Here is a 25,624-nt window from a genome sequence, read left to right on the forward strand (position 1 = left end):
TGAAGACATTGTGACTCTTTCCTCATTAGGTTTCTGCCCTCAGGTCTCACACCTAATCAACACCCACCTTGGAGATCTATGACCTCAGCTAGCACTAACCTAACCCTCTGCTCAGGAAAGGAAAGGAAACCCCCCCCCCTGCTGACTGCTCCTGTGGCTCCTCCCACAGACCCCTGTATAAAGGCGATTGGAGGCACTGCTCCTCCCTCAGTCTCCAGGATGTTGTGTGGTGGTCTCTTGCTGGTGAAGTGCTTTCTTCCAGCTAATAAAAGCCTATCTCGACTCACGTCTCCGAGAGTTATTGATGGTGCATCAGTAGGCCCTCCAGAGTCGAACATGGGTATTGTGTCTTAGCTGCGGTGAAGTTGATACATAAGCCAGGGCAGTACGTTATAGAGAGCAAGCTGTTGTCCATGCAGCAGGCTCCCTTTCTGCACGCAACTGATGAATCCAAAGGAATGACAATGACCAATACAGTTTAGCACAGGAGTTGTCAGGTCAGTGTTGAGCTCAACGTAGGTCTGCCTTACATTCTTCACCTCTGGATTTTTCCTCGGAGTTTATTACCAAAGATTTCCCCATGAGCAGGTAGAGCCGCGAGACAGCAGAGGGTCAAGGACAGAGTTTTCCTTCCTCTAGATGAGCCTTCAACCATGACTGATGAGCCCCACCTGCCCAAAGCAACTGGCTTTAAAGCACCATTAACCCACCTTTGGTCCTTCTGTCAGTAGAAACGGTCCCACTAGGCTTAGTATCTAAGCCACACATGAAGGCCAGTTGCTGGACTTGGTTGTCAGAAGCTATTTGGGACGCCATTGGGAGCATTTAATAAGTAGTGGGAGTTTATCCCCACTACCTCTGCCCTCCCCCGTCCCAAGAGTTTAGCAACCTTAGGAAACTAACTTTTCTTAAGGACAAGAATATTGGATATAACTGATTTTCAGGAAGAATACTGGATGTGGCAAATTTTGGATATTCATACTGGATGTAACAGAAATAAGAAGGCGACAGGCTTGTAGATTTACATGACTAGCAATGTGGTTGGACATGAAACCCAGTAAGGTGAATCCCTCATCGATAGTTAAAACGCAATCCCAAACCCGTGAAACAAAATCCTTACATAAGGTCATGTAAGGATTTTTGAGGATGTTGGTTTAATTGATATATGGAGGGACCTTTTCCCCAACAGAAGGGATTACACTCTTTATTCTGCGCCCCCCCCCCCCAATTCTGTATATACAAGAATAGACTATTTCAAAACATTTGGAAAAGACAAAGACAAAATAAACGCATGTGGAATTGGGACAATAGACATAAGTGACCGTGCACCTATATATTTATCTGTTGATTTTGACCTACAATCAAAGAATACTATTTGGAAACTAAATTCAAGTCTAGTCATGATCCCTACTTTAAGGAACGAATTAAAAAAGAAACTCTACTTAGAATTCAATGATAATGGAGAGGTTTCACCTCCCATTCTATGGGATACTCTGAAGGCTGTCTTAAGAGGGAAAATTATAGCAATATCTTCATATAAGAAAAAAATAAGGAATAAAACATTACAGGAATTACAAAATAGGCCGAAGGAACTAGAAAAAAGCACAAATTAAATTTGGCACAAAATACATTAGAGGAAATTTTTAAAAATTAGGAATGAAATTAATAGTTTGGTTATGCAAGAAATCAGGAAAAGTTTAATATTTCTGAAACAGAGACATTATGAAAGTGGATCTAGGTCTATGAAAATACTGGCGTGGAAACTGAAAAAAAGATAGCAGAAAATACAATTCATAGAATTAGGAATCCAAAAACAAAAATGATTTAAAAAAATAAGCTAAGTAAAATTCAAAAAGCTTTTGAAGTGTTTTACGAAACTCTATATTTCAAAGTTCTGGGGGAAGCATGACCCAAACTGACACCTTCCTGAATTCTCTAGAGTTACCCACTTTAAGCGAAGAACAAAATAGAAGGATGACTGCTGACGTAACTAAAGTTGAATTAAAAGCTGCAATTAGTAGGCTTAAATTAAGCAAGTCACCAGGATCAGACGGGTATATGGCAGAGTGGTACAAAGAATTTAAAAATGAGTTAATTCCTGTTTTAGTCCCCACACTGAAATGGGCTCTAAAAAAGGCACAAAGGCCACCCAGTTGGAAGGAAGCGATAATCTCAGCTATACCAAAAGAAGGCAAGGATAAAATGGAATGCGGGTCATTTAGATACATATCCGTTCTTAATGTAGATTATAGATTATTTACCTACATCATGGCCTAACGATTAGAAGAGTTTCTATCCATACTGATAAAAAACAATCAGACAGGTTTTATACAACAACACCAAACACACTATATACGAAGGACACTTCACATTATGGATCATATACAAAAAAATTAAATCGAAGCAAGTGATAAACGTGGATGTTGAAAAGGCATTTGATTCAGTTAATTGGAATTTTCTTTACAGAGTTTTACATAGATTTGGTTTCCAAGACACAATTATTAAAACTATACAGACACTATAATGGCAACCCTACTGCTAGGATTAAAATCAATGGTTATTTATCAAGTAGTCTTACCCTAGAAAGGGGCACAAGACAGGGTTGTGCATGGTCACCGCTACTTTTCACATTATATCCGGAACCATTAGCTCAATACGCCAGGCAAAATGAAGATATCGGGAATTATTATTAAAGGGACAGAGCATAAATTGGCCTGTTACACGGACGACATTTTAATCTATCTAGGGCAACCAACATACTCTTTACCTAAATTAATGCAACCCTTTGAACAATATGGTCAATTATCAGGATACAAGATCAACATAGATAAAACCCAATTACTTTCATATAACTATAGCCCACCAAAAGAAATTGAATAGATATCCTTAGGCATGGCACACAGAGTCTTTCGAATATTTGGGCATCATTATGCCAAAAGATTTGGCAAAATTATCAGAATGCAATTATCAGCCTATATATTAAAAAATTAAGGAAGATTTAACAAGATGGAACCTAATTCCCTTTTTTTAGTTTCAGTTCAAGGACTAAATCTATTAAAATTAATATACTGTCCAGACTATTATATCTCTTTCAAACCCTACCAATAGAGATTAATCAAAATTAATGAATGGAACAAAATGTTATCAAGATATATTTGGCAAGGTAAAAGACCTAGAGTTTGCAATTAGCCAAGGAAAAGGGGGGATGGGGCCTACCTTCTCTTAGAGATTATTATTTTGCAGCACAGTTGAGAGCTGTGATAAGTTGGTGCAACCCATCATATGACGCTCAATGGAAAAACATTGAGGAGGGGATACTTCCCATCCCCATAAAGGCAATTTTGGCTGATAACCACCTACAAAGGTGCAGAAATACTACTGATAACCCATGGGTGAAAAGGGCACTTAAAATATGGAAAACTATTATAAAAGAACATAAACTAGAGGGAGATATTGCAATACTTAAATGGTGTGCATATGACTCAGATTTTAAGCGGAATAAACTGGATGCTAGATTTAAGGACTGGACAGCTAAAGTAATAACAGTTCTTTGCAACATGATGAAAGAAAGAACACTGTTCAGTTTTGAAATGCTTAAAGAGAAACACTTATTAGAAAAACAAGATTTTTATCAGTATTTACAGATGCGACAATATGTTAGTAGGACGGTTAAAAACGTAACCAGGGCAAGTACATGCTTGATAGAGCTATTTAGAAAAGCATATAATTTAGATAACGGTAGTAGAATCATTTCAAGCGTGTATAAGGGTTTATCAAATCTTGAAACACATTTGACTTCATACATTAAAACAAAATGGGAGAAGGAAGGAGGGAAAATTATATCTGAGGAAGAATGGACAATAATATGGAAATATTAATGGAAGTGTACCAATTCACAGAAATGGAGGGAGTTCAGATGGAAAAACTATAAGATATTTTATTACACCTTCTCAGAAATCCCATTATGATAGTAACCTCCCTGTTTGCTGGAGAAACTGTGGAAATCAAAATGCAAATTATTATCATATTTTCTGGGAATGCCCTGTTATTAAAGACTATTGGAGGGGGATACACAATGCCCTACAAAACATCTTTAAATGTGAAATACCCTTAGAAAGTAAGATCATATATTTTGGGTATATACCTCAAGAATGGTTGAAGAGATAAATATTTAATGAATATACTGTTGGTGGCTGGTAAAAAGACTCTTACTAGGAAATGGTTATCACAGGAGAGTCCAACTTTAAATACATGGATGGAAATTACAATGGACATTTACAAAATGGAGAAGATAACAGCATCTGTTAATCATAAACTGGAACAATTTGATTCATACTGGGAAAAATGGTTTAACTACATAACACCTCAGAGGCCTGATTTTATTCTCACAAATCAATGAATTTGTTGTAAAAAAAAAGATCACTTCCTACTTGTACATAGTTCTTTCCTTTCACATGTTCTTCCCTTCCTCTCTTCTATAATGTATACCTCAGATAAATATTATGTGGAGATTTGAGGCATATGACTGTATGATATATATGTACAATATCTGAAATACATCTTATGGAAATGTTTGTTTGATGATGAACTTCAATAAAAAGTAAATTACAAAAAAAACGCAATCACCGGAAATACAGGAAAAAATGTAAACTGCTCACCTCCAGTTTCAGGTTCTGTTAAATTGTAGTTAATCTCCACGGGGCTTTCAATTGAACCATAAAAACTCTCTGTGTCCGAGCAGATACTGAGAGGAAAGCAAATGAATTAGATGAGAGGCTCTGATGGAAGCCTAGATGTTTCTCTCCCCACGTGTGCAGCATGTTCAATAACCCTCCCCAGTGACTCTCTCGTCCTCCCCACTCTGGATAATACTTTCAGAACACATACAATCAGCTCAAGGCTTCTACCCAATTGCTATCAGTCCCTTGAGCAGACTTCTTGTATGCTAAAGCTTCCTGACCTCCCAATCTAGCTGGTGGTGGTTGGTGGTCCTTGCACTTAATTTGTCTACCTGAAGCTTCTCTGTAACTGTGATAAACACAAGAGATTCTACAGACACTGGAAATCCAGAGTAATAAGCACAAAATCCTGGAGAAACTCTGCAGGTCAGGCAGCATCTATGGAAATCAATAACGAGTCGACATTTTGGGATGAGTCCTGATGAATGGCCTTGCCCCAGAACTTCAACTCTTTATTCATTTCCATAGATGCTCCCTGACCTGCTGAGTTCCCCCAGCATTTTGTGTGTTACACTGTAATTTTATATTCTATAGTACAGCACCATAGCATAGTAGTTAACACAAAGCTCTTCAGCCAGCGCCAGTGATCAGGGTTCAATTCCAGCACTGTCTGTAAGGAGTTTGCATATTCTCTCTGTGACCATGTGGGTTTCCACTAGCTGCTCCAGTTGCCTCCCACATCCCAAAGATGTGTGGGTTTATAGGCTAATTGCCTGCTGTAAATAGTGCCTCATGTAAATGAGGGGGGAAATCTGGGGTATGTGGAGAATAAAACAAGATTAGTAAATGGGCCCTTGCTGGCTAACACAGACTTGGTGGGCTGAAGGGCTTGTTCTCATCCTGTACAATTTTATGACTACAAAGTGCTATGAGGTTCTCCTGAAATTATAAATAATTCTGCCCATAAGCTAGTTGGTAATTTTTGCTTCAACATTACCCTGCACTCAATAATTAAATCGTATTCATTTCCTCCTTCCCTAACATTTCACCATCATCATATAAGGGCTGAGGGGCTATGCTGTAGTGCTCTGGGTACTATGACAAAGGTTCCCTCCTGACTTGGTGAACACGATTCCAGAGAGAGCAGTTCCTGAGACGCTCACAAGACACCCACTTCACTGTGAATATCTGGCCTGTTCATTTGTGGATGGAAGTGGAGACAAGACTGAACTTCATGCTCCTCACTGGGGAACCTCTACAGGTTGGGCTCATACCTCACTTGCTCACAATGAGGACAGTTAAGGCAACCTCCACTGGTGTTCCGGTCAAGGATCATCAAGGCCACTCAGACCATTCCCTCCTCCTTTTTCTATCTTCTAGATGAATATACAAGAACAGCTTCTTCCCCACTGCCGTCATAGTCCTGAACCAATCTTACAGATCCATAATTCCTTGAAAGTGATAGATAGGTTCATTAAAAGAGATTCTGTCCCATCGGCCTTCATTAATCAAAGTACTGAGTACAGGAGCTGGGATGTCATGCTGATGCTGTGTATTGGCAAGGCAAAATTTGGAGTATTGTGTGCACCTACCAAGATATCAGTAAGATTGAAAGGGTGCAGAAAAAATGTACAAGGCTATTACCATAACTGAGTTATAGGGAAAGGTTGAATACATTAGGACTTTATTCCCTTGAGCCTAGGAAACTGAGTGGAGATTTGATAATGGTATACAAAATTACTAGGGGCATATTCAGGGTAAATGCAAGCAGGCTCTTTTTCACTGAAGTTGGGTGAGACTAGAACTAGGGGTCATAGGTTAAGAGTAAAAGGTGAAATATTTAAGGCGGGGGGTCCCCAACCTGGGGTCCATAGCATAAGAAAAGTTTGAAACCCAGATTTAAGGGAAACCTGTGGGGGTAACATCTACACTCAGAGTCTGGAGAGAGAGTGGAATGAGCTGCCAGTGGAAGTTGTGGACATGGATTCAATTTTGACACATAGGGGAAGTCTGGTTAAGTACATGTATGGGAGGGGTATGGAGGGCTATGGTCTGAGAGTGGGTCAATTGGACTAGGCAGAATAACAGTCCAACACAGACCAGATGGGTCTAAAGGCCTGTTTCTGTGATGTAGTTCTCTATGACTATCTCCTCCACACCTCCAAGAGGACCACAACTTTGTCAGTTTTGGAGGCATGTGAGCCTCAATGACCCTGAGAGCTATGCTGGCTGGAGTCAGGGCTTTATGCTTTGGCTCTTGGTAGGGTCACCCCTGTCAAACAGGTCACAGGGTAGAGGCCAGGCTAAGAGTGTCCACCGGTCCTCCAGGTTCGGGGGTTTAGCTCAGGGCTAACAACCCTGACTGGTCAAACAAAACTGTTACTGAAACAGCAATGCCGAATCCTTCTACATCCGAGTGTGACGGGATTCCTGAGTCTCCAGCAGGGACTTGCATAACTGACAGTAAACCGAGAGGAAGCCACCGACAAGATGACAGAAACCATGAATGCTAAAAAAGAGATGGAGGACCTTCATTGCTGGCCAAAACTCCAGCAGCATAATGGGCAAAAGAAGAAGGATCACTTCCACAACCCCTTTCCGGTGGTGCTACCACTTTCTGGAACTATTGACTCCAATTCTTTCAGTTATTGTGTTGTCATTGCAGCATTTCTTTTTGCTATTCTTCAGTTTGCAATATTCTGTTATCTTGTGCTTGCCGCTGAGTTTATTGTATTAATTGTTACCATGCGCACTGTTTACTCTATAAGCAATATGTGGCAAAGATTTTCATTACACTCCAGTACACACAACGTTAAAGGAAACTAATCTGCAACACAACCCACAGTGAAAATGTTACTTCTGCTGCAGATCACAAGACTTTATTGACTATTTTCCCATCTCACCACAGCCAAGAGGACGCTCAAACCAAAGCAGGTGTTTAAGCCAAAGAGAGAGATATGCTCCAGAAATTTTATGGATCTCCATGTAAGTAATTTTTCTCAGTAAATGAAAAATTCATTGTGAGGGTACCTCAGGTTTCCTTGTGAGTCCGCTTTCTCATGGTATCGATCAATTTCTTTTCGCAAACTCATCATCCACATCTGGAAGGAAGAGCATTAAACACTGATCAGCCTCACTCAGCCAGCACCATTGGAGATCATGGACCAGGGAAGAACTGAGGCTCCCAGAAATGGGCTGCTACCATCGGGCGGGAGGTACAGATGGCTGAAGTCCCACACCAGCAGGTTACCCACGTCTCTTTAAACTCATAGGGACACAGTTCCCACTGTTTCTAAGCTCGCTATGACTCACTTAATGCTCCCTTTAAACTCATGGACACCTTAACCCGCTCAGTTTAAATTTATCAGAACAGTTTCCCGCTCCTTCTAAACTCACTAGAACTGCTTCCAGATCCCTTTAAACTCAGTTACCTGTGTCCCTTTAAATCATGGGGACACAGTTACCTGCAAACTCACTGAGATTCAATTACCTGCTCACTTTAGACTCATCAGGACAACTTCCCACTCCCTTTAAAAACAACAGAGGTATACAAAATTATGAGGGGTATAGATAGGGCAAATGCAAAAAGCTTTTTCCACTGAGATGGGTGGGACTACAACCAGAGGTCATGGGTTAAGGGTGAAAGGTGAGAAGTTTAAGGGGATCATGAGGGGAAACTTCTTCACTCAGAGGGTGGGGAGAGTGTGTAATGAGCTACCAGCACAAGTCATGCCTGCAAGCTTGATTTCAAGGTTTAAGCGAAGTTTGGATAGGACATGGATGTTAGGGGTATGGAGGGCTACGGTCCCGGTGCTGGTTGAAGGGATGAGACAGTGTAAATGGTTCAGCATGGAGTAGATGGGCCAAAGAGCCTGTTCCTCTGCTGTACTTCTCTATTACACCGATCTCTGTTTTCCATTCCCTTTAAACTTCTGTAGTTACAGAGAAGTTTATTATTATACTGTCCAGTAAAATAAGCTGGAACACACCACGTGGGGCGGTGGTAGAGGCTGGTATAACAGGAACAGGTAAACTTGTCTTTGATAGCACATCAATGTAAGACAAAGGGAAGGTTCTAGGCTGTGGAGGAGGGAAGGATGAGGTTGATCACGGAGAAGGTTTACATAGGTCGGCACGACATGGTGAGCAGGACTGTTCCATATTCTATAAACAAAATGGAAGCTTGTTGGTATGTGCAGAAAACCTGCTCATCTAGCACTAACAAACTCCCAACAGTGCTGGATTATCAGAGTTTTACAGTAGCCAATGTTGGGGCTCGTCAGCCGTGGTTGGCAGCTCATCTAGAAGGAAAACTCTGATCTCAAACCTTTGCCTTGCAGCCATAACCCACTCATGGGCAAGGCTTTGGGAGTAAGCCCCGAGGAAAATTCAGAGATGGAGTCCCTAAGACAGCCCTACATTGAGTTCAACCTGACTGGCAACTCCTGTGACACCACAAGCACCAAACTGTAGCCGTCCCGGTTGTACTTCTGGATTCATCAGCTGCATGGAGAGGGGGAGCCTGCGTCATGGGCAATAGCTTTCTCTCCATATTGTACTGCCCTGGCTTGTGTACAACATAGACAGCTTGGATGCAGCATCCATGGCTGACCCTGACCAGTGGAAACCACTAGATCAATTAGAGTTCTTTTCAAAGAAGTGGTACATGCAGGGTTGATTGCAACATTTAAGTACATGGATGGGAGGGGTATGGAGGGCTACAGTCCACATGCAGGTCCACATGTGACGAGGTAGAATAATAGTTTGGCATGGACCAGATGGGCCGAGCAGCCTGTTTCTGTGCTGCAATGCACTATGACTTTAAAGTTTTTCTTGCGTGCTTTTGAAGCATGTTCAATGTAAGCAGCACACTAAGATTGATGAGAAATCTGGAAATCAAAGCCCAGTGACTGGAGACCGGAGGCTTGCCCTGGAGTTACAGAACTGCCCATGGGAGGGTGCGTGGGTGGGAAGGACGGTCGGAGGGAAGAAGTTCTGGTTTGTTGTGTTCTGTGCTATTTTGCTGAACATTGTGGGCGTGCCTAGGTGTGTTGGTTGTTAATGCAAACAACGCATTTCACTGTCTGCTATGAGGTACGTGTGATAAATAAATCTGAATTTGAATTTGAGTTTTTCATTGGAGTGAACCAGGACAGAGTGGTTCCTCACACCCCACCCCCCAAAATGAACAGCCACTGACCCAAGGATAGCCACACAAACAGAGCACGAGCTTTACCTTCCTCTCCTCTTCGCAGGCAGCTGAGAAGAACCAGGTCCTGTGTTTCTTGTTAACGTGGATGATTTTGAAGGGGAATACATTGCTTGATGTTGTTTCCTCCGTCGACCTCATAACCCTGAGGGACAGAAAGAGTGCAAAGTTAGATATTAGTTATGTTGGTTGAAAGACTGGGATGGATCTTTTAGCCCTCATTGGGTGAGTTTGGAAATTAAATTGGTACCAGGTTATGCTCTGGGTTCTATTTTAGGGACTTCTCTCCCTTTTGCTCTTTCTAAATTGCCGAAACGAATTGACAACCCAATAGTTAAACATACTTTACGTATATGGATTCAATTTCGGAAATTTTTCGGATTGACTCAGTTCGTTTTAAATATTCCTATTGTATCTAATTGTTTTTTCCACCCTTCAATTATAGATCAAGCTTATTCGACTTGGAAAACTAAGGGATTACTAAGATTTTCTGATTTATTTTTGGACAATTGTTTAATGTCTTTTGAGCAATTATCTAATAAATATAATTTGCCTAGATTTCATTTTTTTTTAGATATTTACAGATTAGGCATTTTTTAAGTACTGTACTTCCTACATTTCCAAATTTTGTGTCTTCAGATATTTTGGAGAGTTTGTTTGAATTAAACCCTTTTCAAAAAGGGCTTATATCAAAACTTTATAATATAATTATGAAGATACGTTCAGAGCCCCTTTATATGACAAAAAATAATTGGGAGAGCTTAATCTTATTATTCCTATTGAGAATTGGGATAGAATTCTTCAATTAGTTAATACATCATCTATATGTGCCAAACATTCATTAATACAATTTAAGGTCGTACATAGGGCCCATATGTCCAAGGATAAATTAGCTCATTTTAATTCTTATATAAATCCTATTTGTGATAGATGTCAATCTGAAACAGCGTCTTTAACTCATATGTTTTGGTCATGTCCGCTTTTGAAAAAATATTGGAAAGATACTTTTGATATTATCTCTGCGGTATTGAACATCGATTTACAACCCCATCCTATTACCACAATTTTTGGTTTACCAATGATGGACTCACTGCATTTATCTTCTTCCGCCTGTTGAATGATTGCATTTCTCACTCTAATGGCTAGAAGATCTATTTTGCTGAATTGGAAGGAAATTAATCCTCCCACTGTATTTCATTGGTTTTCTCAAACTATGTTATGTTTAAATTTAGAAAAAATTAGAAGTGGTGTATTTGATACTTCTATTAAATTTGAAAAGATATGGAGACCATTTATTCAATATTTTCATATGATGTAATATGACCCTGTTCCAGGCTTATTTGATTTTCCAGCTTTAATCTTATTTATGTTGAGAGGATCGGAGTTGACAACACTGATGATTATGTATTCTTGTGAGATATTATAAACAGCCCTTTTTTTTCTTTTTCTAGTTTTTCTTTTTCTTTTTTTGCTTTTTTTCTTTATTAGCTATTAGATTAGTAGTTTATTTATTTTTGCATAACATTTTTTTCTCTTTTTTCTGTTTTTTTTATATTATATATTATGAAATACCTAGATTTACCTTGTTCATATATATACTGTATTGTTCAGGTTTTGGGAATACTCATTTATACTGTAATCATTGCTTATGTATTCTTTCATGTGCAATGGGAGTGTGTATGCTTGTAATCCCTTTATTAATATATCAATTGTATTTTGTTCATATTATTAATAATAATAAAAAGATTGAAAAAGAAAGAAAGAGTGCAAAGTTAAGTTACTTGTGGTACCGAGGGTTTCAAACACAAGAGGATTATCAGTGCAATACACACAGGTCCTGCAGAAGGATCTCGGCCCAATATTCCTTTCCATAGATGCAGCATAACCTACTGAGATCCTCCAGCATTTTGTGTGTGTTGCTCCAGGTTTACAGCATCTTGTGTAGAGGATTACCAGCAGTGTTAAATAAGCAGGTTACTCAGCAGTAATTTACAAATCAATCATGACAGTACAGTCGGCCCTCCTTATCCACAGATTCCGCATGTGCGGATTCAACCAATCGCGGATCGGGAAAACCCGGACGTTCTCTCTCCAGCACTTGTTGTTCAAGCATGTACAGACTATTTTTTCTTGTCATTATTCCCTAAACAATACAGTATAACAACTATTTACTAGTATTTACATTGTATTAGGTATTATTAGTAACCTAGAAATGACTTAAAAGCACAGGTAGTCTCCAGGTTATGAATGAGTTCCGTTCCTGAGTTCGCCTTTAAGTCAGATTTGAAGTCGGAACAGGTACATCCGGTATTATTTAGCGTCAGTCAAACATTTTTCTTAGTATATAGTACATATTTTACCTTTCTATGCATATAAAACACTTAAGAAACATACGTATTTCAATAGTTAAACTACTGCGTTGCTTAGTAATAATTGTAGCTTTCATCGGGGCAGGGCCTTTCACATGCTCCATTAACATTGTTCTGATCGTTGACCAACTATAGTCTAGCACTTTTCCAATGACCGATGGCGTTTCACCTCTTTCTGATCGCTTTATTACTTCCACCTTATCTTTAATCGTGATCGTGATTATTTTCGTGAACAGAAGCACTGCGGATTCAGAGCTGCGACGCCAGGTCCTAATGTCCACTGCACTGAGATGTTAAATAAAGTCTGGGGTTCCGCTGGGTCCTAAAGACCACCGCACTGGGACAGGTTAAATAAGGGACTTGAGCATCCGTGTTTTTTGGTATCCGCGGGGGGTCCTGGAACCAATCCCCACGGATAAGGAGTGCCAACTGTATTCCCAATAGAGATGTGCCAAGACAGCACAGCAACATAGCAGTTAGCATAACGCTTCACAACGCCAGCAATCTGGGTTCAATTCCCACCAGTATCCCTAAGGAGTTGGTACGTTCTCCCTGTGACGGTGTGGGTTTCCTCTGGGTGCACATCTTTCCTCCCACGTTCCAAAGACATACAGGTTAGTAAGTTGCGGGCACACTATGTTGGTGTCAGAAGCATAGTAACACTCGTGGGCTGCCCTCAGAAAATTCTTGGACTTTGTTGGTCATTGATGCAAAACCGATGCATTTCAGTGTGTTTGTGACAAATAAAGCTGAGCTCCTTCACTAGTCAATCACTCTCTTTCCTTTGCTTTCAAACAAGGTTAGCAAACTTCAGAAGCAGAACATCACACCAGTTGGTGGAGGAACTCAGTAAGACAGGCAGCATCCGTGGAGGAAATGAACAGTTAATATTTCGGGCTATGACTCTCATTTCTCCTTCCAACTGTTCTATTTTTGTTCGAAGTTCCAGTGACTGCAGTCCCTTTTGTCTTCAGCCCGTCGTCAAGCTTAAATTCATTGTCATAGGAATACAAGCCCAGGGAATAGGACCATAGACCTTAAGACATAGGAGCAGAATTAGATTACTAAGGTCATCAAGTCTGATCCACCATTCCACCATGACTGATTTATTATCCCTCTCAACACCATTCTCCAGCCTTCTCTCCGTAACCTTTAACACCCTGACTTACCAAGTACCTGTCAACCTCCATTTTAAATATACTCAATGACTTGGCCTCCACAGCCATCCATGGCAATGAACTCCATAGATTCACCAGCCCCTTTGTTATGTTTTGTTGTATCTCCCCACTCGCTGTGAAAGGGGACACCACTCTTTCCCTTCATTAGGGAGAGAGAGAGAGAGAGCCTGTGAGATATTGAAGATGGGAGAATGATTAGTTTGTTAGACTGCAACAGATCTTTCCTGGGGGCTTTGTTATTGCTTGCTTGGTGGATGGGAGAGGGTCACTGCTTTGCTACCACTTGTGCATGGGAGGGGAGAATGGGGGGGCTTCAGAGTTTGAACGTTTTAACTGTCAGTCATTTTCGGGGTACTCTTCTATTGTGTGAAGCAGAACATCACACAAGTGGGTGGAGGAAATGAACAGTCAATGTATCAGGGTATGACTCTCATTTCTCCTTCCATCTGTTCTATTTTTGTTCGAATTTCAGGAAATTTCAGGAAATTTTTTAATACACTTCTCTGATATTAAATGGAACTATTGAGCTATTGACTCTGGTTAAGGAAACTCCTGCTATCTCTGTCCTGAATAGACGTCCCTCTATTCTGTAACTGTGTCCTGTGGTCCGAGACTCAGCCATTACAGAATACATCCTTTCCACATCCAGTCTATCTTGGCCTCTCAATATTCAATAGGTTTCAGTGTGATCTCCCCCCCATTCTTCTAAACTCCAACAAGTACAGGCGCAGAGCTATCGAACGCTCCTCATATGTTAACCCTTTCATTTCTGTAAACATTCTCACGAACTTCCTCTGGACCCCCTCCAACGTGAACACATCTTTTCTGATATGAGGGGCCCAAAATTGCTAACAATACTCCAAGTCTTATAGTCTGACTATAAAACCTTTGCATCCCATTCTTGTTCCTATATTCTAGTCCTCTCGAAATGAATGTTGACATTGCATTTGCTTTAATTATTTATTTTCATGGCACAAGTACCATAAAAATTAGCTTTTTGGGCAGCAGCACCATATATTACCAACATAATATAACATAAACTTAACAGGAATGTTTGGAAATGAAACATAACGTTACTGAAATTGAAAGAGACAAGAAAGAAAGATAGTTTGAGATAGCGTTAGGGTTTTTCAGGTCAGTTTTTTTTTATCAGCAGTACACATGGAAGATAACATATTAAATAAGAAAATATCAGTTTTATTTGTCAAATGTACAGAATGTAAAAAACATCAAAGCATACAGTGATAACAAGCAAAAATCTGCAGATGCTGGAAATCCGAGCAACACACACAAAATGCTGGAGGAACTCAGCAGGCCAGGCAGCATCTACGGAAAAGAGTGCAGCTGAATTGGCCTGAATCGTCGACTGTACTCTTTTCCAAAACACACAGTGAAATGCACTGTCTGCATCCAATCAAACTAGCGAGGTTTGTTCTGGGGCAGCCTGCAAGTGTTGGCATACCTCTGGTGCCAACATACCATGCCCACAACTTACTAACCCCAACCAAAGGGCTTTGGAATGTGGAAGGAGACTACAAGGGGTGATTGATAAGTTTGTGGCCTAAGGTAGAAGGAGTTAATTTTAGAAAACCTTGCACATTTATTTTTCAACATACTGTAGTCCCCTCCTACATTTACACACTTAGTCCAGCGGCTGTGGAGTATATGGAGCTTGAACCTCCAGCAAGTGTCCACAGCAGGGGTGATTGACAAGTTCACAGCCTAAGGTAAAAGGAGATGAGTTATACTGCTCTCGTTACATGCAGATGCAGTTCAACTCTTTGAGTAACTCATCAGGGGTGATTGATAAGTTTGTGGCCAAAGGTAGAAGGAGATGAGTTATTAACTAGTTATTATGCAGAAAGTTTGAAGTTAATAACTCATCTCCTTCTACCTTTGGCCACAAACTTATCAATCACCCCTGATGAATCACTCAAAGAGTTGACCTGCATGTGCATGTAACGAGAGCTGTATAACATCTCCTTCTACCTTGGGCCACAAACTTATCAATCACCCCTCATACATTCACCTGGAGGAAACTCACGTGGTAACAGGGAGAAACTCTTTTCAGAGAACCCTCTCCGTGATCGTTAGTGCTGTAAGGCGATTACACTAACCTCTACGCTACCGTTTCCCCGCCGCCCCCATGTGTGGCTAACTCATTTCAGAATCAGGTTTATTATCACTGAGATTGGTCACGAAATTTGTTGTTTTGTGGCAGCAGTACAGTGCAATACGTTAGAAATCACGTGAGTTACAATAGGAAATACATGAAAATAAACAGTGCAAGAGGAGAGCAAGATATTGAAGTACTGTTCACGTGTTCACGAGTTGTTCAGAAATTTAATGGCAGAAGGGTAGAAGCTGATTCTAATATGTAGAATACGAGTCTCCAGGGTCCTGTACCTCCTCTTTGATGGTAGCAATGAGAAGAGGGCATGTTCTGGGTGATGGGGGTCCTTAATTGTGGATGCCATCTTTTCTGAGGCATCGCCTTTTGAACATGTCCTTGATGATCTTTGGCGAGTGCCCATTATGGAGATGATTAAGTTTATAACCGAGAAGAGGGTATGTCCTGGATGGTCTTTAACAATGGATGCTGCCTTCTTGAGACTGCCTCTTACAAAAGTCCTTGCTGATGGGGAGGGCTTTCCTGTGACGGAGCTGGCTGAGTTTATAACCCTCTGCCGCCTCTTGCGATCTTGCACACTGAAGCCTCCATATCAATCAGAATGCTCTCCATGTAGGCATTTTCAAGTATCTTTGGCAAAATACCAAAATCTCTTCAACCTCCTAACGAAGCAGAGTCACTGATGTGCATTCGTCACGATTGCATCTTTATGCTGTGTTCGGGATAGATCCTCTGAGATCCCGAGATTTCCAGTTTCTGCAGTTTTTCTTTAATTTTCATTTTATGGTTTATTTAAGAAGGTGAAGCTGTCACTAATCTAAACTAAAACATTAGGTATTATTTTACAAGCTTACTACCTTTAAATTTAGTCAGTTTTATTTATGAAACTTCTGTTTCCTGCTTTATGGGGCTGACTCATAATTACTCCTCAAAGTTGCTGATGAAGCCGTTCTGGTTTTGGGGAACTTGGGATGAACAGGAAACACACGGACTTACCATAGCGTCTGCAAATCAAGATTAAAGCTCAAGAGACGCACTCCTCCAGCACTGTTTGACTTCTGGTTCTTTGCTGCAAGGTATCATGGCTGTTACAGTGAAACTCTAGACTGTCAAAAGTCCTAGGATCTAGGCCTGAAGATCAAACTAGTGAATAGCAAATCCTCAGGAAGGTATACAGACATCAGCAAACACTGGAGGGCAAAGCTGAAAGTCGGACCCCAGAAGAAGGCAAGCCTGGAGGTAGATGCCCAAATATTGAGAACCTACAGTAGAGGCCTGACAGAGTTACAATAGCCTGGTCACGCGGACTGGAGGTCTATGCCAGTCTGGAAGCTGAGGTCCAAAGGTCAAACACTTGACTGATGAGTCCTGGAGCAAAATCTGAAGATGAAGGCCCAATGTTTGGGAGTCTGAGAGTCCAGGGCCAAGGACTGGGGTCCGGAGGTGGCCTGTCCCAGGCCTGGGTGCCTGTGTGGGTGGATGGGAAAGGAGCTTATTTCGCTGTTAACACACAGAAAATGCTGAAGAAACTCAGCAGGTCAGGCAGCATCTGTGGAAAAGAGTACAGTCGACGTTTTGGGCCAACACCCTTCAGCAGGATGCCCGAAATGCTGACTGTACTTTATTCCACAGATGCTGCCTAGCCTCCTGAGTTCCTCCAGCATTTTGTGTGTGTTGCTAAAGATTTAATTGCTAAGACTTTTTTTATCCTTGTGGAATAACATCCTACCAGACTGGCAGGGGGGGAGGGGGCGGGATCCACTCTGTTTGGCAGGTGAGACTGGCGACTGTGAAACAATCTCAGGTTCTGGGACCTTCTCTGTGGTTGTTGTAGGAGTTGATTCTGAACCTGCAGGAGGTAGTTCTGACAGCTTTGGACACCTTTCTTCTCCTTTTCTCAGTTTCTTTTAGTTTCTGCATCTTGATCTACAGAAGGTGCATTTAGTTCACTGGAGTATTCTCTTATTAATTCTTCTATTGCTCCCTTTACGATCTGATCTCTCCCCTTGGTTTCCAGTAACGTTGAATCAGGTTTGCGAGTTTGCTGAGTGAGACAGAGTCACTGACTACAAATAAGTATATTAATCATTTATTTACTGTTACGTACCCCATAACTGGGTCACTTACCAGCAAAGATAGAGAGGTCCATTGAAGTCTGATGGTACTATTTTAAAGGTATTTATTGATAAAAATACACAAAATAATATCAATGCAAACATACAGATAATATACGTCGTCAATACTAAATCTAAAAGTGCGGGTATAATAATAATCAATAAGAAATAGCTCTATCGTTGTCTAGGGGATAATGTATTGTCCGATGGAAATATAAAAGTCACTTTAGTTCATTCAAGCTGCAGCGTTTTGGTTTGAGAGAAAGACGGGTTAAAACTTGCCCATTCCTTTTATGATGTCAATCCTTCGAGAGTCGTCGGGAGTTGATTTCCCCGTTGTTAGCTAAAAACCGTTCTTCCATGGTAAAGGCCCACTGATTCTGGGGCAAATGGAACCGAACACACGTGGCCTCCTCCCACCGGCTTCCACAATTACGGGATCGCTAGCATTTCTTCTGGTGCGTCTGAGGGGCTGTACCCACAGACCCTCTTTTATCCTGACTCACAGGGTCTCAGATGTCAATCAGGTTGGGGGTGATGCAATCCCTCCACCAACCAGCCCACTTTGCCTGAGGGCTTCCACGAAGCACAGTATTGTAATACACAATTCCGTCTCCAAGAGACAATGGCCATTTCCCGTAGCTTTATATCGCCGGGGGAGGGGGTCAAGACATTCCAAACATCTCTCTCTCATTTCCTGGGTCTCCTGACCCAAATCAATAGCGATCCTGCGATTCTCAAAAAGGAGGGGGCTGCAGGCGTAACATTACAAGCAGTAAAAATTCAACCATACATTCACGCCCCTCAAGTTACACAAATAACAAAACTAAATATTCAACAAACAGATACTTAGTTAAAAGTGTGCATGAAATGTACCTTCTGAAGGTATGTGCTACTCTTTATACCCAGGGTATTTGAAATTGCACACTCGGTGTCATGGCACACAAGCCAACCAATGAGAAGAGCAGCTGCAGTTCTTAAATTGGCCAATCACGATGGAAGAAACCTTCGATCGAAATAAGCCATACCCCCCACCCCGCAAAAGGATATTTCCGCATCCACGTCATTCTGAGTCCTCTGCTTTGGTAGATCCATAGGCTCCTTTCTTTTTTGCCCTCCATTCATCCTCTGGTCTTTGCATCTACTTTTATAAGCATCTTCTTGTCTCCCACTTGAGGTTCAGGCAATAATCTTAATGCACAGAGTAGATTCTGGTTCTTCATACTGACAAAATCCAAATGCCTGCAACTTTCCTGAAGCTCCTTGAACTCTTCCGGCTTGAACCCAAACCACATTTTGCAAGTTAACTGCCCTATTAATGTATCAGAAGGTTTCTCAGATATGTTGGCTACAAAACCTGTTGGATCACTGGTTCGACACTTCCATGGTTTCTGAGAGCAGAATAGTCCTTCCTTGGTCCAATATGTTTCCTAATCAGAGGCACAGAGACTGACACCAACATCAATCTCTATTGGGCAACAGTTTATGATGTTTGGCATGCAGACACATCAACCAGTACTTCCCTTATTTCTCTTTCAGTCGGCTTCATTGCAGGGGACGTGGCTTGCAAATGGTGGATGGATCTCCAATCAAGTTGTAAATGTCTCAGCCAATCACAGCCCCGCAATGCTGGTCCCTCTGTGTTTACCACATACAAGCTCAATGTAACTTGGTCGTTCTGTTTCACTGTTACAAATGTAATTCCCACTGGAGTTTTTTCCCCCTCCAGTACAATTTCTTAGCTGGATATCTGTAACCTTCAATTTAGTATCTATGCCATTCAAAGTCATTTTGTGGAATGACTGAAACAGCTGAACCAGTGTCCAATTCCATTTTAATTAATTTGCTGTTCACTTCTGGTGTAAGCCATACTACTCGTCTATCATTAATTTTCACATTGTAAATCACAAGGCTACACAGTCTTGCATCACTCTCATCATTATCAGATTTTTCATCAATAGTATTCAGAGTAGTGCTCTTTTTGAAACTCCTACTGTTTTGAAACTTCTTCTTTGACCTTTTAATTTTTTCTCTTCTTTGTGCAATCAATTTATTTTTGTCTGCTTGACATTTGCTTCGTATGTGTTCTCCTTACTTTCTGAAAGTTTCGCTTTTAAATCTGTATTGATCTGGTGGATGTGAACCCCTGCCACAACGGTAACACCTTTTATTTGGCCAGGCCAGTTTCTGTGTAGACATTGCAATTTTGTTCATGCTCACTTTCAATCCTGACTATAGCTCAATTGTGCCTCTGTCTGTGTTTTCCACCGAAACAGTGATTTCAACCACCCTTTTAAATGCAAGCTGTGTTTCCGTGAGGAGCCATTTTTGAATGTTCTCTTGTAAGATTCCACAAACTAAACGATCTCTCAGTGTGAATTGACAAACCTCAGACAATCTCCTCAACTCAGCCACGTACACTGACATGGACTCCCCTTCCTTTTGATTTCACTTATGAAACCTAAAGCATTCTGCAATCAACAATGGCTTCGGTTCTAAATGTCTCTGCATTACTTTTACAATATCAGCAAAGCTCATTTCTGCCAGCTTGGTTGTAGCAGTCAAAATTCAAAGCAAACTGCATGTCTTTAAACCTAACACACTCAGGAAAATTGGTATTCAATTCTTATTAGCTATCTCATTTGCTTCAAAAGATTGTTCAGTTTGGTCAGTGTATAAAATCCATTTACCTGTGGTGTAATCAAATGTATCTATCTTTCCAAAGTAGCCAGCCATTTCTGTTTATTTTAATGATTATTATCACCCAGTACTCATTCTTTATGAACCCTGAATTCTTCCATTTACTGCCTTTTATTTAAAAAAATTCGATTGCTTCTTCCCTCTGAAGAACATGTGCTGTGCTGCTTTTTTTTTTAAAAAACTTAACCGTCTATTGGAGAAAGTTTATGGGAATGCAGAGAGAATAGGGTAGGTTAGGTTGGAAGCCCAGGATTTGAAGGCCCAATGTCTTTTTAGTTTGAACATCTTACTGCACCTCAACAAATTGGACTCAGGTTCGTTTTTAAAAATACCTTGTTGCTACTGCTAGGTTTTGTAACATCAAGACATTAAACTAGTTCAAAGGAAGACAAGGGAGTCTGGGAATGTGGGTCTAACTTTGTGTCTACCTCAAGCACAGCGTGCCTGTATCATGCAAGATTACTCAGATATTACTGAAATATTAAATACATAATCGTGGGACTTGAACTCCTTGAACTCTGGTCTCGCACAGGCCATCAACTCCAGGACTTGCTGATCTGAGGGGGGTTGTCACTCGCCTGGGCTTACAGACATTGGGCTTTCAAATCCTGGGCTTCCAACCTAACCCATCCTATTCTCTCTGCATTCCCATAAACTTTCCCCAAAACTCTATTACTTACCCACACACTAGGGACAATTTACAGTGGCCATTTAAACGACCAACCTGCATGTCTGTGGAAGTGGGAGGAAACCGGATCACCAGGAGGGGAAACGTGCGGTCGCACAGAGAATGTGTAAACTTCATGCAGACTGCATCTGAGGTCAGGATCAAACCTGGGTCTCTGACACTGTTAATCAGCTGCCCTACCTGCTGCAAAACTGTGCCTCCCCATTAAGAACAAATTTGACATGCGTATTAGTAAACCTGAATCAGCTGGATCCCAAGAGAATATTCAGATTCAGATTAATTTATTTATTACATCAAAACATACAGTGAAACGCATTGTTTGCGTTAACAACCAACGCAACCCAAGGATGTGCTAGGGGCAGCCTGAAGTGTTGCCACACATTCCAGTGTCAACGTAGCATGGTCACACCGTTCAGCAGTATAACACAAGCAGCAGCAACAACAACAACAACAACAACAGCAAAACTAGAAACAAGAGAAAATCTGCAGATGCTGGAAATCCAAGCAACACACACAAAATGCTGGAGGAACCCAGAAGGCCAGGCAGCATCTGTGGAAAAAAAGTACAGTCGACGTTTTGGGTTGAAACCCTTCAGCAGGCCTGGAGAAAAAAAAGATGAGTAGATTCCATCTTTTTCCGTACGTTTTATATTCTATGTTTCTATGTGTCGAGGACTCCCGCAACTTCCTTCGAATTAGTTTAATGTTTTAAAGTTGCAAAACATAGCAGATACCAAAAGACTCAGATGAAGTCCAGGTCTAGGAGTCAAGGCCCCAAAGCTGGGGAGAGAAAAGGGGCTTATCCTGAAGTTCTGCCTTTGTAGTTCAATGTCCACATGATAAATAAATTAATCTGATCTGATAAATCTGGATCAAAGTTAAATTATTGTCCAAGCATTCATACCACATCCAACCCTGAGCTTCATTTTCTTGCAGACACTCACAGGAAAACAAAGAAACACAATAGAATCCACAAAAACCAAAGACCAACAAACATCTAACGTACAAAGACCCGAGTCAAGTTTATTGTCATTTGACTATATACATGTATGAAACATATGTAACCATCTAATGTATGCAGAAATGAGACAATGTTTCTTTGAACCAGGGTGTAAAGCACAAATGGTAACTTATGAAGGTAAGGATAAAATCTACAGATGAATCACATATAAATAACAAACTAAAGCGCATTAATATTAAATATTGTAAGGTATAGAACAGATTAACCAGTGACACTTCAAATATGGTGCAGTGGAGAGTTCAGAAGCCTAATGGCTCGAGGGAAGAAACTGTTCACGCATCAGTCTCCTGCCTGATGGTAGAAAGTCAAGGAGGATGCTGGATGGATGGATGGATGGATGGGATCCTTAATAAAACCGAGGGCCCTGCGTACAAAGCTCTCCTGATACAAGTCCCCGATGGATGGTAGGGAGACCCCTATGATCCTCCCAGCTGTTCTCACAGTCCTTTGTTGGGACTTCCCGTTCGATGCTCAACTGCTCCCATACCAGATGATGATGCAACTTATCAGGATGCTCTCAACGGTGCGCCCGTAAAACGCAGTTAAGATGGGCATTGGGGGTGGGTCCTCGCTTGCCTCAATCTTCTTAGAAAGTGGAGTCGCTGCTGTGCCTTCTTGTTCAGGGAGGTGAAATTCAGGGATCAGGTGAGGTTATCGTTGATATGAACTGCCAGGAACTTGGTGTATTCAACTCTCTCTACTGAAGAACCATGTACTCTCGGAGGTTTGTCTGCATCTTCCTGAGTCTGTAATGACTTCCTTTGTCTTCTCCACATTCTAGCTTAGCTTGTTTTTCTCACACCAATCCACCAGCTGCTCTGCTTCCTCTCTACACTCTGTCTCGTCATCGTTCTTGATGAGGCCAACCACTGTTGTGCCATCCACAAACTTGATGACACGGTTTGAGCTGGATCCTGTGACACATTCAGCAGTGTACACAGCAGCGGGCTGAGCACATAGCCTAGTGCTCAGCGTAATGGGATGAGAAAGGGTGCTGTCCATACAGACTGACTGTAGCCTTACTGATAACATGCCCAGTATCCAATTGCAGAGGGAGGTGTTGAGACCCAACCAGGACAGTTTCCCCACCAGCTTCTAGGATACGATGGTGTTGAACATCAAAGTGAAGTCTATAAATGGCAGTCTGGCATCTGAGACCCCATTTTCCAGGTGGAATCAGACAGCGTGGAGGGCAAAGCTATTGCATCATCAGTTGATGGATTTGAGCAATAGGCAAACTGGAAGGGGTCCAGTGTACTCCATGACCAGCCACTCAACGTATTTCATAATGGTTGATGTTAATGCCACTGGACGATCGTCATTTAGGCAGGTTTACTGTCACCTTCTTTGGCACTGGAATGATGGTTGCCACTTTGAAAACCAAGGGAACAATGGATTGTTCCGGAGAGGTGTTGACTATGTCCCTCAACACCATTGTCAGCTGAGCAGTGCAGTCTTTTAGAACCCAACCTGCTATACTTTCAAGTCCTGCGGCTTTGCATGGGTTAATTCTGGCCAGAGTCTTCCTCACTTCAACTTCAGCCAGGCAGAGTTCCCGTTGCCCTAGAAGGAGGGGTTCCTTCCTCACCAGCACTTTGTTTTGCCATCAAACCAGTTGTAGAAGACTTTTGGCCTCTCACTGACCCACAGGGTAGAGTTGCAGTCTGCAATCCTCCAAATTGCCTGCCACATGCACCCTGAGTCTCTGGTATTGCATTAGTGGTTGTAAACTCTCTGAGAATGCTCCAACTTTGCCTTCCCGATGACGCAGGAAAGCACCGTTCTTCCTTCCCTGACAGCTGTCGCCTCCCCGGTCAAAAGGCCTCATCACGATCCCACAGCTTGACACGGACCTCTGTAGTAAACCGTGGCCTCTGAACTGTCCTCACCCGGAGGTGTTCCATGATGATAACATCCTCACACACAAAAAGTGCTGGAGGAACTCAAGCAAGCCTTTTCCATAGATGCTGCCTGGCCCGCTGAGTTCCTCCAGCATTTAGAGTGTGCTGCTGTGGGTTTCCAGCATCCGCAGATTGGACACTTCTCTATGTCACAGAATCCACATGTTCCTCGATGTTAACATGGTTGCCATAGGTAACAGCCTCCCTGAACATTCTCCGGTTCGTGTTTTCAAAGCAGTCCTGTCGTACAGAGATTGCACCTTCAGGGCAGACTTTCACTACCTTTAGAAATGGTTTGCGAAACACACAGACTCAACTAGCCAGGCAGCATCTGGAAAATAGAACGTTTCAGGCCAAGACCCTTCAGCAGGACTCAGTCAAAGGGACGATTTAAACTTCTTCAGGGTAGGCATCCCTGGAAGAGACTTTCCAGTGTAGTAATCCAATCACAAACTACTGGTTGACCTGGTTTGACCTGTTTGATTACTGGTTTGTATGCCGGAATTAATATTGCAGTTAAGAGATCTGAGAGTCCAACGTGGAGCCGAGCCACCTGGTATGTCAGTGTAAACCAATCCCAGTGTATTTTCATCTCTGGTAGCAAAATCAACATGCTGGTAGAATTTAGGCAGGACTGTCTTTAGGCTCAAATGGTTAAAATTGCCTGCAATAATGAAGATACCATCAGGGTGTTCGGTTTGAAAGTCACTGATGGCGCTATAGAGCTAACACAGCGCCTTGTCAGCATTAGCAGGGGGCGGGGTGGGGGGGTGATATACACCACTGGTATATGAAACAATCCGCACTTCACAAAAATGAACTCAATCATCCATGAACAATGGGATGCCACTGCTAAAGCATCTGTTACTGTTACTGCCACTTGCCTGAGATCACTGGATCTCAGCCTGAAGCTCGAGGAAACCCTCCAAATGGACGGCCGCGTCTGAGGTGGAGCCACGAAGCTATAATTAGCAAACACAGAAAACCTACAGCCAGCACAATACAAGCCCTTTGGCCCACAAAGTTGTGCTGAACATGTCCCTACCTTAGAAATTACTAGGTCTACCCATAGCCCTCTATTTTTCCACGGGAACTACAGCACAGATGTTTTTCTCTCGCTGGTTCAGTCTCAGGCACAGGTAGTCCAATTTATTTTCAAGTGATCAGACATTTGCCAATAAGAACGAGCAGAGAGCTTCGTTCCAAAGGGCTTCGGCCCAAATCGTCCCTGGATACCAGCACGTTTCCTCCTTTTTTTTCCCTTCTGCACCTCATCCTATGGTCACTGACAGAGATCTGTATCAGTGTGCAATAAGCCAAGCTGTAGAGCTCCTCTGTACTCCAACAGTTCAGCAGCAAAGTGGAATTGCTGTGCGCAGAATACTTAACAGCCAGCAGCATTTTCCGATCATCAAGACGTACAGGACATGGGTGAATTTTTACACCCGGAGACGAAGTGGTGCTGCGTCTGAACACACCATCATCTTGGAACAGGAAAGACAGATACAAAGAGGACAAATGGTGCAAATAATAAAAAAATAAACAAATAATCCCAAATATCGATTGGCATCTCTCAAGAGCAAGGGGTTTAGATGGGGTGGAGTTTGTTAGGTGTGTTCAGAAAGGTTTCTTGA

At 41.8% G+C, this 25,624-nt stretch overlaps 1 protein-coding gene across 1 annotated transcript in view; it reads right to left on the reverse strand.

Annotated features, from left to right (window-relative positions):
* The window catches only part of sh3bp2 (SH3-domain binding protein 2), a 136,657-nt gene that overhangs the window by 33,122 nt on the left and 77,911 nt on the right, over positions 1 to 25,624 (reverse strand). The window contains exons 4-6 of the mRNA XM_059973799.1: positions 9,916 to 10,033; positions 7,710 to 7,780; positions 4,659 to 4,744 (exon numbers count right to left, since the gene is read on the reverse strand). Of these exons, the coding sequence (XP_059829782.1) occupies positions 4,659 to 4,744; positions 7,710 to 7,780; positions 9,916 to 10,033 (275 nt within the window). The remainder of the gene's footprint in view (positions 1 to 4,658; positions 4,745 to 7,709; positions 7,781 to 9,915; positions 10,034 to 25,624) is intronic.

This window comes from Hypanus sabinus, chromosome 7 (genome assembly GCF_030144855.1).
Source record: "Hypanus sabinus isolate sHypSab1 chromosome 7, sHypSab1.hap1, whole genome shotgun sequence".
In the NCBI taxonomy this organism is placed as follows: domain Eukaryota; kingdom Metazoa; phylum Chordata; class Chondrichthyes; order Myliobatiformes; family Dasyatidae; genus Hypanus; species Hypanus sabinus.